Source organism: Oncorhynchus gorbuscha, linkage group LG08, assembly GCF_021184085.1.
Source record: "Oncorhynchus gorbuscha isolate QuinsamMale2020 ecotype Even-year linkage group LG08, OgorEven_v1.0, whole genome shotgun sequence".
Taxonomy (NCBI): domain Eukaryota; kingdom Metazoa; phylum Chordata; class Actinopteri; order Salmoniformes; family Salmonidae; genus Oncorhynchus; species Oncorhynchus gorbuscha.
In genome coordinates, this window is record NC_060180.1 from 35,059,850 (window position 1) to 35,075,987 (window position 16,138).

At 45.1% G+C, this 16,138-nt stretch overlaps 1 protein-coding gene across 7 annotated transcripts in view; it reads right to left on the reverse strand.

The window, feature by feature from the left end:
* Positions 1–16,138, reverse strand: part of LOC124041538 (receptor-type tyrosine-protein phosphatase S-like) — a 111,577-nt gene that overhangs the window by 31,954 nt on the left and 63,485 nt on the right. For 6 of the 7 annotated variants that reach the window (XM_046359238.1, XM_046359240.1, XM_046359241.1 and 3 more), the window contains 14 exons: positions 14,898–14,912; positions 13,227–13,496; positions 12,609–12,988; positions 11,812–12,013; positions 11,427–11,563; positions 10,786–10,930; positions 7,763–8,083; positions 3,723–3,916; positions 3,362–3,388; positions 2,947–3,064; positions 2,122–2,763; positions 733–827; positions 314–567; positions 137–224 (listed from right to left, as the gene is read on the reverse strand). In XM_046359238.1, coding sequence (XP_046215194.1) covers positions 137–224; positions 314–567; positions 733–827; positions 2,122–2,763; positions 2,947–3,064; positions 3,362–3,388; positions 3,723–3,916; positions 7,763–8,083; positions 10,786–10,930; positions 11,427–11,563; positions 11,812–12,013; positions 12,609–12,988; positions 13,227–13,496; positions 14,898–14,912 — 2,888 coding nt within the window. The remainder of the gene's footprint in view (positions 1–136; positions 225–313; positions 568–732; positions 828–2,121; positions 2,764–2,946; positions 3,065–3,361; positions 3,389–3,722; positions 3,917–7,762; positions 8,084–10,785; positions 10,931–11,426; positions 11,564–11,811; positions 12,014–12,608; positions 12,989–13,226; positions 13,497–14,897; positions 14,913–16,138) is intronic. The other variant, XM_046359242.1, reaches the window with a different exon arrangement.

Below are 16,138 nucleotides of genomic sequence, written 5' to 3' on the forward strand. Positions count from 1 at the left end.
AGAGACGGATGTTATTGATACGTTTAAAAAAAATGATGTCAACATTAAGAAACCAAATCTAAAAGAGCAACGGTTCTCAGAGAGAGGACCAGCCATGTCATGTGTTCCCATAGCATAGGGTTGCCATAGCTCTCACCTCCTCCAGGTCCATCTCGTCTGGGCTCTTGAGATGCCTGATGACCCCCCTTGCCCTCCTCAGTGGAACTACCACCACATAAATGTTCCTAGAGGGAGACACAGCCAACACACAGGACATCAGAAAATATCGCAAATTCTAAACACCATTAAAATCCATCCTCTAGGTAGGTCTTACTTGACAGGGCTGCGGTTCTCCAGTGAAGGCAGAATGATGGTGATAGTGGTCTCCGTGTCCCGGGTGTGGTCTATCTCTGGACGACGGATGCCGATTAGTGGAGACGTCTTGGCTAGGATGCGGTGCCTCAGCCGGCCCATGTTGCCCTCGGGGGAGGTGATCTTGAAGTCATAGTCAGTATCGGGCTGCAGGTTGGGGATCACTGCTTTCCTCAGCCTGGCATCCACCTCCATCTTCTGATGATTATACTCCACCTGGCAGGAATAGAATAGGGTTATTTTACGGCTAAGATCATACTGTACATACGTTATATACACACGCAGCGACATACACACACATGCACGCACAATTGTGTTTACGCACACATACACACAGACACACTGATGTTTATGCATGCATGCACACATGCGCACACTCACAGTAAAGTGGTATGGGTAGGGGCTGTCGGGGAACTCCCAGGTCAGCAGAACACTCGTCTTGGTTGCCAAGTTCACTGAGAAGTTCCTCGGGACATCTGATTGGAAGATGGAGAACAAACAAATGATCAGTTGAGATGTAGTCCGCCCTATTCACATGTCTCAACGGTCCACAACCCTTTGTGGAGAGGCTACCAACCCATTCTAGTAGGTTCTATAACAAAGGATCCCAATTCCTAAAATAAGATGAAGAAGGACATGACAGTGATGTCATACATCTCAACATTCTTTAGGAAGTACGTATATGGGCACTGGGTACCAAATAAAGGTGAATAGAATTGAAGAATAGAAGAGATAAGAACCATTGGCTCCTGTGTGCACTGTACTTCCTCTTTACTACGGCATCATCTGCCTAATCCTACTTTATCTCATTCTAGCCTAACTCGCTCTGGTAGATTTCCCAGAACAGAACACACAGAATATGTAACTTCGAAATAACTATCTTCTCAAAGGGTTATGGGGTCGCTGTGAAGGGAATGAGGGGAGGTTAGACGTACATCATTCTCCTGTAAGATACATATAGACACAGTCAAGGCAGGGTCAATCTAGACTGCCCTGTGCCAATCAACCTCTCCACTCCTCCGTTTCCACCCTGTAGACCTGTGAGTGGGTGTCTGTGTGAGTGATGGGGTAGAAGCATGTCTTCAGACTGATCTGAATTCAAGTTAGTGGGAACGATAGATGAAGGTTTGGAGGAGGAGGAGGTGAAGAGGTGGATTGATTGATCAGAATGAGGAGTGGAGGGAGAGAAACAGAACTGAAGAATGTGTGTGTTTAGTGGTTTAGTGCCTGCTGGGAGTGTTAGGGTTAAAAAACACACCAACGACATGTCAACAAAGGTTGGAATTGGTTCAGTCAATCCAAAAGGAGGTGAGGGATTGACTGATGTAAAAGCTTACCTTTAGATACCAACCATGTGTCTAAACTAATGCCTCGTTCAGCCAATGAGCCAAGACTCAACACTTACCTCACAGTTCAAAAACCTACCCGGCTTTTCTACTGACTTTTACCTGTGGGTGTGTGAGAGTGTTCTCCATACATTCATTCCTGTGGCATTCAGTCCATTTTCCTTGGAGGTGAGGGGTAGGTGAGGGAGGAGGTGGTGGGTGTGGGTGGGTGGAGGAGACTGGGATTTTCCAGTGGACTTTGCAGTTTTCAACCACTCTGTGGATGAAAGTCACTCCTTCGAACTGGCCCAGAGTCAGTTTTGCATTTTGGACTATGATATTCAAGGTTCAGATTAAGGCAGACAAATATGACTCTAGACCAGTGCTTAGAGTGAATAGGGGGGTTTCTCCTGAGCCCTGTGCACAGGCCCCAGGCCAGCCCTACCTGTCTCGAATGTCATTGTGCGATACAGCAGCGGGGGACTGAAGGGGCCGGGACCTACGCTGGTGTGAGCACACATCTGCACCTCGTACCCAGTGCTGTGGTTCAGGCCCAGGATGGTGTAGCTGGACTCACTGGCTGGGAGCGTGATCTGGCGAGGAGGACCGAGAGGGTCAATGCCCATAGGGTCAAGACCCCCCTCTTCCCGGTAAGCTACTGTGTATTCAGTGATCACGCCGTTTCGCTCGCTTGGCACAGGGGGTAGCCAGGAGAACTGGAGTGAACAGCAGGTGGCATTAATGGATTCCAAGATTTGGGGGTACCCCCTGGGTGGGTACTCGGGCATCTCGAGTTCCTCCCACGACTCATCTCCATACCCCGACCGGCTTTTGGCAGAAAGAGTAACGACATAGGTCAAACCTGGAATTACGTCTGTGAGAGTGTACATTCGCTCCCTGGACGAAAACTCCACTATAGTGTCCAGAGTGGCATTCTTCAGCCCAAACTGTAGCCGGTAACCCTGGATCTGAATTTCAGACCCTTTGGCACCTGGACCTGAGTCTGACCCCCTTGAAGGGGGTCCCCATCTCACCACCAAGGAGGACTCAGATCCCGGGCGCACTGACAGGGAGGGGGCACCAGGCACTGCAGACAAGAGCAGGAAGGGGAGGCACAAACATGTCAGTTATGCATTGTATGATTAATACATGAATATACTGTATAATATGTGTAATATGCTATTGTAGACTGGGTGTATTTTGTGTGTATTATGGGTGTGTGCATTTTTAAGTGATCTCATCCTTTTTTGAGTGTGTGTGTGATGCTCACCAATCCCCAGTGTCTGCACCACCTTGGCTTTACTGTGCGTTCCGTCCCCTTTAGTGGTGTAAGCAGCCACAGACACAGAGTAAGATGTCTCTGGCTTAAGACCCCCCACAATCATCTCCTACAGGGTAACACACACACACACACACACTTATTTTTCATCTAAACCTCTATAAAACCTCTCTCTCTCTTCTTCCCTCCCATCTCCGTTCCTGCCTACCCCTTCCTTTCTTGTCCTATCTCCACTAAAACAGCAATGAGCATGAACTTACTCTGCCCTATTACTTTCACATAGAGACATGTTACAAACTGGCTGTATCTCAGATAGAAGGCATCTCCTAATGAGGGTTTCATAACTTCCTTATGCAACGTACCACATAAGGTTCCGTTTAATACTGACAGAATGAGCCCTACTCACGTATTCAGTAAAGTCATCCTCCACAAACTGATCCCACGGGAAGACGCGGAGGGGAGAGAAAGAGAGGGAAGAGAGAGAGAGAGAAGTGAATGAGTCAAGAGAGGAGATTAGATATAGGAGGAGGAAATAAGAGCGTAGGGGGAAGTCATTTTAACTACAAAGTCTCAAAGTGAGATAAATGTAAGGCGAACGATTTGCTTCACTTTAGCGCTACAAACCTGACGTGATCTGGAGAGGTGTGACAGCTGGCAAAGGTGTACGTTATCCTTTTAAGTGTGCACTTCACTGTTGTGAAGATATTCCAATTAAATATTTTAAAGAAAATTGGAAGTAAGAATAGTAAGATTAGTGATGACATCACCTGGCTGTCGTCCAATAGTAGGTCTTTGATCCGGGGCAGGGTGCGTGATGAGCTGCTCTCCACGTGAGCATAGTGCACCTGGTAACCACGGATCTGGCCTTGGCGTTGCCTTGCCAACACAGATCGCCAGGTGACCCTGAGGGCCGTGGAGTTGAAGGGCTGGACCTCCACCTGCCGAGGGGCCGCACCCGGGACTGAGGAACACACACAAATCAAATTGTATTTGTCACACGCGCCGAATACAACAGGTGTAGACCTTACAGTGAAATGCTTACTTAAAAGCCCTTAACCAACAATGCTTTAAAAAGTTCTAAGAAAAACAAGTGTTAGGTAGAAAAAAACACATAAGTAAAAAATATAAAGTAAAAGTGACTTTAAGGCCAGAATCCCAGAGTCTCCTCTTCACTGTTGACGTTGAGACTGGTGTTTTGCGGGTACTATTTAATGAAGCTGCCAGTTGAGGACTTGTGAGTCTGTTTCTCAAACTAGACACTCTAATGTACTTGTCCTCTTGCTCAGTTGTGCACCGGGGCCTCCTACTCCTCTTTCTATTCTGGTTAGAGCCAGTTTGCGTTGTTCTGTTTTAGGGTGTAGTACACAGCGTTGTACGAGTTCTTCAGTTTCTTGGCAATTTCTCGCATGGGATAGCCTAAATTTCTCAGAACAAGAATAGACTGACGAGTTTCAGAAGAAAGTTCTTTGTTTCTAGCCATTTTGAGCTTGTAATCGAACCCACAAATGCTGATGCTCCAGATACTCAACTAATCTAAAGAAGGACAGTTTTATTACTTCTTTAATCAGGACAGTTTTCAGTTGTGCTAACATAATTGCAAAAGGGTTCTCTAATGATCAATTAGCCTTTTAAAATGATAAACTTGGATTAGCTAACACAATGTGCCATTGGAACACAGGAGTGATGGTTGCTGATAATTGGGCTTTGTACGCCTATGTAGATATTCCATAAAAAACCTGCCGTTTCCAGCTACAATAGTCATTTACAACATTAACAATGTCTACACTGTATTTCTGATCAATATTATGTTATTTTAATGGACCAACATAATGTGCTTTTCGCTCAAAAACAAGGACATTTCTAAGTGAACCCAAACTTTTGAACGGTAGTGTACATGTAGGTTGAGCTAAAGTGACTATGCATACATAATAAACAGAGAGCAGCACCAGGGTAAAAGAGGGTTCTGGGTAACCCTTTAATTAGCTGTTCAGGAGTCTTATGGCTTGGGGGTAGAAGCTGTTAAGAAGCCTTTCGGACCCAGACTTGGTACCACTTGCCGTGTGGTAGCAGAGAGAACAGTCTATGACTTGGGTGACTGGAGTCTAACAATTTTCAGGGCTTTCTTCTGACACCGACTGGTATATAGGTTCTGGATGTCAGGAAGCTTGGCCAGGTGATGTACTGTGCCGTACGTACTATCCGCTGTAGCGCCTGGTGGTCGGATACCGAGTGGTGCAAACAGTCAGGGGACTGCAGCTGCAGCTGATGAACATTTTGAGGATCTTTTCAGTCTCCTGAGTTGGAATAGGCGTTGTCATTCCCTCTTTATGACTGTCTTGGTGTGTTTGGTGATGTGGACGGCAAGGAACTTGAAGCTCTCGACCTGCTCTACTATAGTACTGTCGATGAGAATGGGGCATGTTCGGCCGTCCTTTTCCCTGTAGTCCACAATCATCTCTTTTGTCTTGATCACATTGAGGGAGAGGTGGTTGTCCCGGCACCACACTGTCAGTGTGATCTCCTCCCTATAGGCTGTCTCTTCATTGTCGGTGATCAGGCCTACCACCGGCTCTGTAGCTCAGTTGGTAGAGCATGGCGCTTGTAACGCCAGGGTAGTGGGTTCGATCCCCGGGACCACCCATACGTAGAATGTATGCACACATGACTGTAAGTCGCTTTGGATAAAAGCGTCTGCTAAATGGCATATATATATGTTGTCGGTGGACTTAATGATGGTGTTGGAGTCGTGCTTGGCCACGCAATCATGGATTAACAGGGAGTACAGGAGGGGACTAAACACGCACCCCTGAGGGGCCCCCGTGTTGAGGATCAGCGTGGCAAATGTGTTGTTACTTACTCTTACCACCTGGGGGTGGCCCGTTAGGAAGTCCAGGATCCAGTTGCAGAGGGAGGTGTTTAGTCTATACTATTTAGTCAACACTATGGTGTTGAACGCTGAGCTGTAGTCAATGAATAGTATTCTCACATAGGTGTTCCTTTTGTCCAGGTGGGAGAGGGCAGTGTTGAGTGCAATTGTGATTGCATCATCTATGGATCTGTTGGGGCGGTATGCAAATTAGAGTGAGTCTAGTGTTTCTGGTATTATGGTGTTGATGTGAGCCATGACCAGTCTTTCAAAGCACTTCATGACTACAGATGTGAGTGCTACGGGTCAGTAGTCATTTAGGCAGGTTACACCTTAGTGTTCTTGGGCACAGGGACTATGGTGGTCTGTTGAAACATGTTGGTATTACAGACTCAGTCAGGGACAGGTTGAAAATATCAGTGAAGAGACTCTTGCCAGTTGGTCAGCGCATGCTCGGAGTACACGTCCTGGTAACCATCTGGCCCTGCGGCCTTGTGAATGTTGACCTGTTTAAAGGTCTTACTCACATTGGCTATGGAGAGCGTGATTACACAGTCATCCGGAAGAGCTGATGGTCTCATGCATGTTTCAGTGTTACTTGCCTCGAAGCGAGCATAGAAGTAATTTCGCTTATCTGGTATGCTTGTGTCACTGGGCAGCTCGCACCTGTGCTAACCCTTGTAGCCTGTAATAGTGTGCAAGCCCTGCCACATCCGACGAGCGTCAGAGCCGGTGTAGTACGATTCAATCTCAGTAGTGTATTGACGCTTTGCCTGTTTGATGGTTTGTCTGAGGGCATAGCGGGATTTCTTATAAGGTTCCGGGTTAGAGTTCCACTCCTTGTCGCTCAGTGCAAATGTTGCCTGTAATCCTTGGCTTCTGGTTGGGGTATGTATGTACGGTCACTGTGGGGACGACGTCATCGATGCACTCATTGATGAAGCCAGTGACTGATGTGGTGTACTCCTCAATGCCATCGGAAGAATCCTGGAACATATTCCAGTCTGTGCTAGCAAAACAGTACTGTAGCTTAGCATCTGCTTCATCTGACCACTTTCTTATTGACCAAGTTACTGGTGCTTCCTGGTGTTTTTGCTTGTAAGCAGGAATCAGGAGGATTATGCCTACATACAGCACATTGAGTGCGGTCTTAGTGCCAGCATCGGTTTGTGGTGGTAAATAGACAGCTACGAAGAATATACATGAAAACTCTCACGGTAAATAGTGTGGTCTACAGCTTATCATGAGATACTCTACCTCAGGTGAGCAAAACCTCGAGACTTCCTTAGATTTCATGCACCAGCTGTTGTTTTCAAAATCACATAGACCGCCACCCCTTGTCTTATCAGAGACCGCTGTTCTATCCTGCCAAAAAGCTTAAAACCCGCCAGCTGTATGTTATTCATGTCGTCGTTCAGCCACGCTGCAGTGACAGTTTTTAATGTCCTGTTGGTAGGATATACGTAATCGTAGTTCGTCTATTTTATTTTCCATTGGTTGTACATTGGCTAATAGGATCGATGGTGAAGGGAGATTATCCGTCGGTTCTTTACAAGGCACCCAGACCTTTGTCCTCGATACCTCCGTCTCTTTCTCCAGCGAATGATAGGGATGAGGGCCTTGTCGGACGTCTGAAGGAAATCCTTCCCGTCTGACTTGTTAAAGAAAAAGTATTCCTCCAGTATGGGGTGAGTAATCGCTGTCCTGATATCTAGAAGATCTTTTAGGTCATAAGACTTAGTGGCAGAAACATTATGTAAAAAATAAGTTACAAATAACACAAAAAGACACACACAAAAGCACAATTGGTTAGGTGATCGTAAAACGGCTGCCATCTCCTCTGGTGCCATCATCCACACACAACATATAATTACTCTATCAATACATTGATCAGTTGATCAATGTACATACACACACACACACATACAAACACATACTCACCGTCGTCGTCCGTGCGGCAGAGCAGCGCCGGGCTCTCCGGTCCGGACCCCTCGGTAGTGAAAGCTGCCAGGATAACACGATACCAGGTCCACTTTTCTAGCCCCTCCAACACCACTTGCCCCTGCTCTGGGGGGATGGGAGGCCCCTTCACCTCCGGACCCTGACCTTCGACCCTGGCCCCAGACACCATTTGCTGGTAGCGCAGCTCATAGCCAGTCAGCACGCCATTTTGGGTCTCAGTGGGTGGTGGTTTCCAACTTACCCTCAGGGAGGTGGACCTGGGGCTGTCACAGGACACGCCTAGGGGCGCAGCCGATGGCTCTGATTGGACGAGGGGCAGGAAGAGGAAATTTGCAGGGGCAGGGGAGTAAGGAACGCAGCGAAGAAAGAGAAAGCAAAGAGACAGTGACAGAGAGAGGTTGAAAACACCAAGCAAAACAATAATATAAGAAAATGGTGGAAAAAGGAATTGAAACTAAACCAAGGAAAACTCAACTATAAGGGAAAATAATACAAAACTAAATTAAAAGAGAAGGCCTCTAAAGACAAACAAACATGACTCAGCTAAACAGAGAAACAAAGGCTCCAACACGGAAGACAAAGCCATTATGGCGGAAGAAAGAAATTAATAATGTTAGCTAGGTAATAAGATAAAGGAGAAGGCAGGGGGTATCCATGCAGAGTGGACAACTTAATTACCGCCCAGGAGGATATGCAACTGATACCGGATGAAAGGCTTTCACTTGTCTGCTCTGACCAATGGCAGCACAATTATTTATGACTAGCTTAGTGGGGCTGGATAAGAACAGAGCTATACTGCAGGTCAAGGGTTCTTATACCTTTTCAGCCTGGGACCCAACTTAGAAATTCATTGTTTTCCTGGGATACAAACTCATTAAAACATGCCCCCTAGGCTGAGACTAGTAGGAATGTTGATTGAATGATCTGCTTTCGAATTATTAAATGATAGGTAGGATCCATTTCTATAGAAGAAGTCAATTTATATTCTCAGCATCTTAATATAGACCACATGGAAAATGGATTTTGACATGTCTCTCCTCAGGTTTTAGATTATAAAGACTTCAACTCACTCAAACCCCTCCCCCCCAGAATCGCAATGTTTTCACCAACAATGCCCTAGTTCCTTTGACCAAGTCATTTCTGAAGATGAATTTAGGTCAACCCTGTTACGTGAACTGAGCTGTTGTTTTAATATGGTGAAACCGTTCCTTTTTAATTAATTGCACGTCAACACCGTTACCCATAGATAGATATGAAATGTGTTAAAAAATATATATATTGTGAATCTTGCATTCAATTTCCCTCCCTGTGACACACAACAAAGCTTCCATTCCCCCCTGTCACAAGAGGAGTTATTGCTTACTGCTTTATTGCTTGAAAACGTCAATCCTGTTAAGGTCAACCCTGTTACGGTCAACCCTGTTACTTTAATTGCCAGTATATATATGTATATATATATATTTTACATTTTCTTAATTTAAGATGGGAAAACATGTTTTTTCTACATCAGCGTTGCTTGCTGTTTGGGGTTTTAGGCTGGGTTTCAAGACAGCACTTTGTGCTATCGGCTGATGTAAGAAAGGGCTTTATAATTAAACTGATTGAACTTGAACTTCAACGTGCTCTTTCTGACAGAATGTAAACATTTGGTGAAATAAATATATATTTGTACAAAATTACACTACCTAAAAGTCAGTCTATTGGTGGAACGACACAGATACTGTATAGAGTTCAGCAGTTAATCCTTCTGTCTTGCTACCAAAGGTTCCTGGACCTCCTCAGTGGAATGTAATAATTGTGTTGGAACTTTGCCAAACTCTTTATAATCTTTTAGTGCTTCTTTAACTGCCCTATCTCATGTCTTAAAATTAGGTTCGGCGATTTGAAATGTCATAGAGAAAGGTGGAGAGCAGGGTTTGAAACTGGAACCAAAAACAAATACTTTCATGAAAGTTGACCTCGTGCAACGTCAGAGGAACTAGGAGATAGAACAAGAGTGAAGGCACATGACAGAAGAGCAGTAAAGATAAAAGACATAAACAGGCACTGTTTGAGACACTCACCCATCTCTCCGACTAATAGCAGACAGGACCTTCTTACCATGCAACCAGAGACACCACATCGCACTGAACCGAAACATTGACCAAATAAAGGTGCAGAGGGAAAAGTGTGCATTTGACTGGAGTATTTTTGGATTTTGACGGATATGTGAGTCTGACACTTGAGCTGCAGTCTTAGTACCAGTAGCCTGGGGGAACATTCACGACGTGCACCAAAGCCAAGTGGCACGCTAACTGTGCCAAGCTGAGTGTGAAATGCATTCTGCTCCACGAAATAAAAGGCATTCAGTCACTCCCCAGCCTGCTGTCTCCTCAACAGCCACCCACGGGTCTAACCTCCGTTTGTAGGTAAGGCATGTAGAAAGATTCTGTTGGTGAATGTACATCTTATGTAAGTCATAAGGTGTACATTTTTCCCAGGTAACAAATACATAATTAAATATTAAAAAGGAATATTTTACCTTTAAGGCAGGATACAGACCTATTACTGCCTCCAGCACTTACCTCTAACAAAGGCAAAACATATATAATATCCTCACGACTATTGACATTTGACCTGTAACAGTGAGCTGACCCTGAACTGTAGGAAAAAAAGTCCACTTTTGACCAACTTTGAAGGAAAGGAAACGTATGAAAGGAGTGAAGAAAGCGAAAGAGGAGGGAAAAAAACAGAAAGCGGCGTCCGGCTTGGGACTTGATGAGAGTAAAAAACAAAGTGCTGGTGTGCTGGACGTCAGGCACACTCCAAATACAGAGGAGATGGATAAGGGGGATGGACGAGTGCACAGGATAAAGGAATGGATGAGAGGACAAGAAAGTGTGTGGACGACTCCCAGGGTCCAGTGACTCTGGAGCTGTGTGGGATGACACGCAGCAGGAGTGCAGAGACACTTTAACGTTACATTAGTGTTGTGTTTGCAGGTGTGACAAAGGAAAACATACTGGCTTGTGATGTCCTCTGGACCAGCTCGTTGGTGAAGGCTCCGATGCCTTTGTTGGAAATGGCTGCCAGGGAGAAGGAGTACTCTGTATTAGCCCTCAGACCCTCCACTGTGTACGACGCCCTGGGCCCGAATGTCAACTTCTCCTGTTAGAGAGAGAGATGGGGAAGAGAGAACATGAATCAAATAAAGAGAGAAGGGGTAGAGAAAGAAAGAAAGAAAGAAAGAAAGAAAGAGGGATTACTCTGGATTATCTGTGTGTATTATATCAATTTAATAATCATAGTTCTTTCCTGCAGTCTTTGGAATGTCATTAATATATTTCATAATTCCATAATTAACTAATTTCATAATTAGCAAAGTTTAATCTGGTGTTTCTATGTCAAACAATGTTGTTATATTTCAGTTTTCTGAAATTACACTTCTGATGTATATCAAGTGTAATATTGGGATGCAAACTCCAAACTGATTACATTTCTATATCTGACATAGTACAGCTGTCTTCTTTCTTTGAAGCCAATAACCATGTGTGTGAGGTGTACTTGATCGAGACTACCAAGAATCAACTCTGTGTGACCCTGATGTAGCCCACTGCAGTAAAAGTTTAATGAAATGTACTTCGTATTGAAGAAGAAGTCTTACCAGGCTGCCAAACTTGACAGGTTTGTAGAGAAGTTCGTAGTTGACGATGCCCTCCTTGATGTAGGACGGTTCCCAGGTGAGCTGTATACTGGTGTCTGTCACCTTTCCCACTTTGAACTTCCCTGGCTGCCCTGGAACTACAGGGGACAGGACAGGAGAGAGGACAAGAGTTAGAATTCACCTCTCTAGCATTCAGTCAATGAGTAGCTTCTAGACTGTTCAATTAATCCTTTATTAAACAGACCAGTCTTACCAAGATGGAAGACTCTACGCAATATTTATGTGACTAACCTTAAAAATTACTGAAGCACTTTGACATGAACCAGGTCAGAAAATAGTGTACGCACTCACGCACACACACACGCACACACACCCACCCACCCACCTCCGGGCAGAACTTTGACATGGACGGAGTCAGAGAAGGGTCCGTCTCCCACAGAGGTGAAGGCCAGTACTCTGACTGTGTATGTCTCAGAGGGTACCAGGCTCTGGATGGTGGTGATGGTGCTGTCCTGGACGTTATGGATCTGCCACAGACTCATGGGCTGAGATGGGTCCATGGTGTAGTACACCCGGTAACCTTTCACCTGGATGGAGAGAGTGAGGGAGGGTAGGAGAGAGAGAGTGACAAAGAGTGAGAGAGAGAGAGAGAGATAGAGAGAGCAAGAAAGAAAGAAAGTGTTAGTTAACCTCTCATGTCTGGTCCATGTTTGTTTGTTTGTGTTTGGAAGCTATTATATATTGTGACATCTATCCACATTCCATTATATTGGACCTATGTTGCTAGCTGAGATAGATAAACATTGCATTAGCTTCAAGGTTGACATGACCGTTATAATTGAATAACTAGATGACCTTTCAACTGACCTCTACCTAAAGCCTAACCATTATAGTGTGTGATTTAAACTGTAATATGTATGTCGCATCATTTGTATTATCTGTTTATGATGCATTGCCCTCATCTTGTTATTGTGATTATTGTTGTTTATGTTGATTCCATTATTCAGCTTGTTATTTTTAGACTGCCCAGGGAATAGATGTTTCTCTAGCTAACTATTGCCTATTGCCTTCATTGCTAACTATTGCCTTCATTATTGTTTGAGAAGTGGATTACTGAGAATGATCCCTGCTACTTATTCTCTTCATAAAACAACAGATTCACTCATTTCAATTGTATTTTACCTGTCCGTTGGGCTCCTCCGGTTCTTCCCAGCGGACCATGACAGTGTTCTGGGAGATGATCCTGGCCTGGACGTTCCTGGGGGGGCTAGCCGGGGCCTGTTCCCCTGTCCTGGCCTCTACCCGGGTGGATGAGGGGCCCTGGCCGATGCTGTTGAAGGCCGACACCCTAACTTCGTACTCCGTGTTGGGGTAGAGCCCTCCGATGCTGTACCTGGTGGTGGTGATACCGTCCACCGCCTCATACTTGCTGTCCGGTGTCTTGGCCCGGTACTGGATGATGTAATAGGACACTGGGTCGGGGTTACCGGAGTCCCAGGTGATGGTAACGCTGGTGGCGGTCGTCTCTGTGACAATGGGGGTACCGGGAGGCTTGGGAAGAGCTGTGATGGTAGAAGCAGATATTTTTTTAACTGTCTTTAATAATATCTAAAGGCAGATAGGGGAAGACTAGTGTCCCCTTACTCTTGGCGGACACCTGCGAGATCATAGGTGGCCCTAACTATCTAATCTATATGTTTAATGTGGCTGTTAGGGGCATTTATGTTTTAATGGGAGAGAAGAAATCCAGCGAGCGGACACAGTGGAAGCACAGTTAGAAAACTAAAGGATGTCCCTTACTCTTAACTGACACCTGTGCGGTGGCCTCTATAATCCCCAGACTGCTCATGGCCACGCAGGTGTAGTTGGCCGACTCTCTCACTCCGTTGAGCTCCAAAACATTGCGTCCCACCGGCATCTCGTCTTCCGGGGTCAGGTCCTCAATACCCAGCATCCATTTGACATAGGGCATGGGCGAGCCCACTGCCACACAGGTGATGTTGACGCTGCCGCCAGGCATGATCTCATGGTTGGCGGGCAGGATGGAGAAACGAGGGGGCACGCGACGCACTGGGAGAGGAGGAGAGGGGAAAGACAGGGGGAGGATGGGGAGAGGGGAATGAGGAGGGAGAGAGGGAGGGACAGGAGAGGGCGAGAGAGAGAAGGGGTGAGAAAGAGAGAGAACGAAAGAAGAGAGAGAGAGAGAGAGAGAGAGAGAGAGAGAGAGAGAGAGAGAGAGAGAGAGAGAGAGAGAGGGGGTAACAGAAAGGGTAGAATGATCTTCACTGCTTTTACAGAAGTTCTATAAAGGAATATTTCACGTTTAATCAAAACCACATTGGTAGTTTTGAAAAGGCTAATGATTGCAATTGAAATACACAGATTCCATGTTGAGAGACTGCTGACTATCTCAAGTTACATTTCACCCTACACATGAAATCTATTGTACGATTCTTATGTCTTAGCCACTGGGCAACAACCCATTGTATATTTCACAAGACATAATTTGCTATTCTGGACACATCACTGTAGAAGCCAAACTAGAAAACGCCCTCTTCCCCAATCCCTGTTACAAAACAAGATCTACAATTCAAATATTGGAGCTCTGGGCGGCACAAAATACCAATGCCATTTTCTCTGAAAGGATAAGATGAGCAAAATCAAACTGATGTGAAGATTTAAACTACAGCTGAACTCCCCCTGCAGTGAAGCTCAAGGCTACTGACTGAAAAAGAGAAACTTCGCCAGAAACTTGACTGAGAAACTTTAAAGAGACTTCTGTGCCTCCAGGGTAAGTTCTCCACTGCAGATGAGGGCCCTTTAGATACGTGGCGCTGGCCGAGCCAATCAATAAAACCTGCTATCAGCCAGACAACATGCACAGAGTGCTCCTGTTAACTGTAATTGTGCTGAATCTGAATCTACTAGCTATCTGTCAGGTGTATCTTATATAAGATGCATAGAGAGATAGAGCTCATGGGTCACATGCATTCCTGGACGACTTTAAAGAGTTAACTATGCTCATGAAGAACCCGTGGGAGAAGAGAGGGGGAAGAGTGAGAGAGAGAGAGAGAGAGAGAGAGAGAGAGAGAGAGAGAGAGAGAGAGAGTATTGTCTGGTTCCTCTTCCAGACAATGACAGTCAATGTGGCAAATCACAGCCTCATTGTACAACCAGAATACCAGATGAACACAGCAATGTTGGAAATAAATAAGCAATGTAAAGAAAGAGTGGATGATGGAGATATAAATAGGTGTCGTTGCAATTACAAGGTACGCTTTAAACACGTTAAATAAGGAAACATCAAGGCATCCATCATGACAGAGAGAGAGAGAGAGAGAGAGAGAGAGAGAGAGAGAGAGAGAGAGAGAGAGAGAGAGAGAGAGAGAGAGAGAGAGAGAGAGAAAGAGAGAGAGAAATAGAAGGAAAGATAGTATGTGCATGCTTTTATTAACAAAAAAGAGTATGCACATTTGTCTGTTGATCCTACACACCAGGGCACAGGTGGAAATGTCAGAATGCAGAAGAGAGAGAAAGAAGGGCGGGACATTAGAAGAGAGGGATGGGGACAGAGAGGGTAAGAGGGGAAGGAGAGGATAGGAAATGGGGAAAAGGACAGAGGGGGAAGAGGAGAAGAAAGGAGGATGGGGGGGCCGGGGGCGGGGGAAGAGAAAACACATGGTGCTCTTGAAACTGCTGTTTCGTTCTTGAAAATCAGGCTTTTATTGGTGGATGTTATAGGAACAGAAAACTAGGTACCCCAAGGCTGCAACACAGAGGGCTGACGTACAAAATAGACAGATAGACAATCAGACAGACAGACCAACGACTCTAGATGGGCAGGAGTGGATGCAAGGTGAGGGCAGACAGACAGACAGACAGTATAAATATTGGCGAGCATCAAGACTCAACACGGTATCTGAATCAGCTGTTTGAATCATGTGTTTGACTCACAATACAGGAATCTCCACTCACTCAGTGGGAGTAAAACAGGGGGAAACAGCCTTTATAGAATCGCTGGCCTCAGTCTTCGCCCAAATGATTCTCAGCCGATCCATTTAGCCATTTTTAGATCCATCAATAAACTTCACTTATTGTTGAAATATCTTCTTTAGGTTCCATGAATTACACAGCATTTCTAGTCTTCCACAGATAGAACGCAAACAAACTATTCACCAAAACCAAATACGAATGAACGTTTTGGCATCTTCAAATGATTCAATAGTTCAGTGGACATGACCCCATTTCTCCATAACAGTGCCATACATTTGGAGTGATCCTAGAATACCAACAGATACCCAGAATTGGACACCAAAGTTCAAGACGAAAAAAGAGACATTTGAAAAAAGATATATAAAAAAGAGACATTTGTCTAAAAAAAAAAGAGACAAAAAAAAAAAATGTCAACTGTTATAACCGATATCAAATCAAAAAGCAGGCAGGCAGATTCTCTCCAGAGCATGCAAGAACGAGACGGAGACAAACGGGGACAGAGTGACCAGCATGCAGCAGATAAGAGCAACTATCCATGCAATTCACCCTGATCTTTTATAGGACAAAGACAAAACTCTTAAAGTATGTGTAATGTTGCCTATTTATGTGTAGTGTACTTATCTAACTACTGCATTTTGCCTAGAAGTTCTCTTACAGTTTGGAGACTGGTTTACAATGTGTCCAATTCAATCTGAAGAAGAGCACATTGATATTGACAG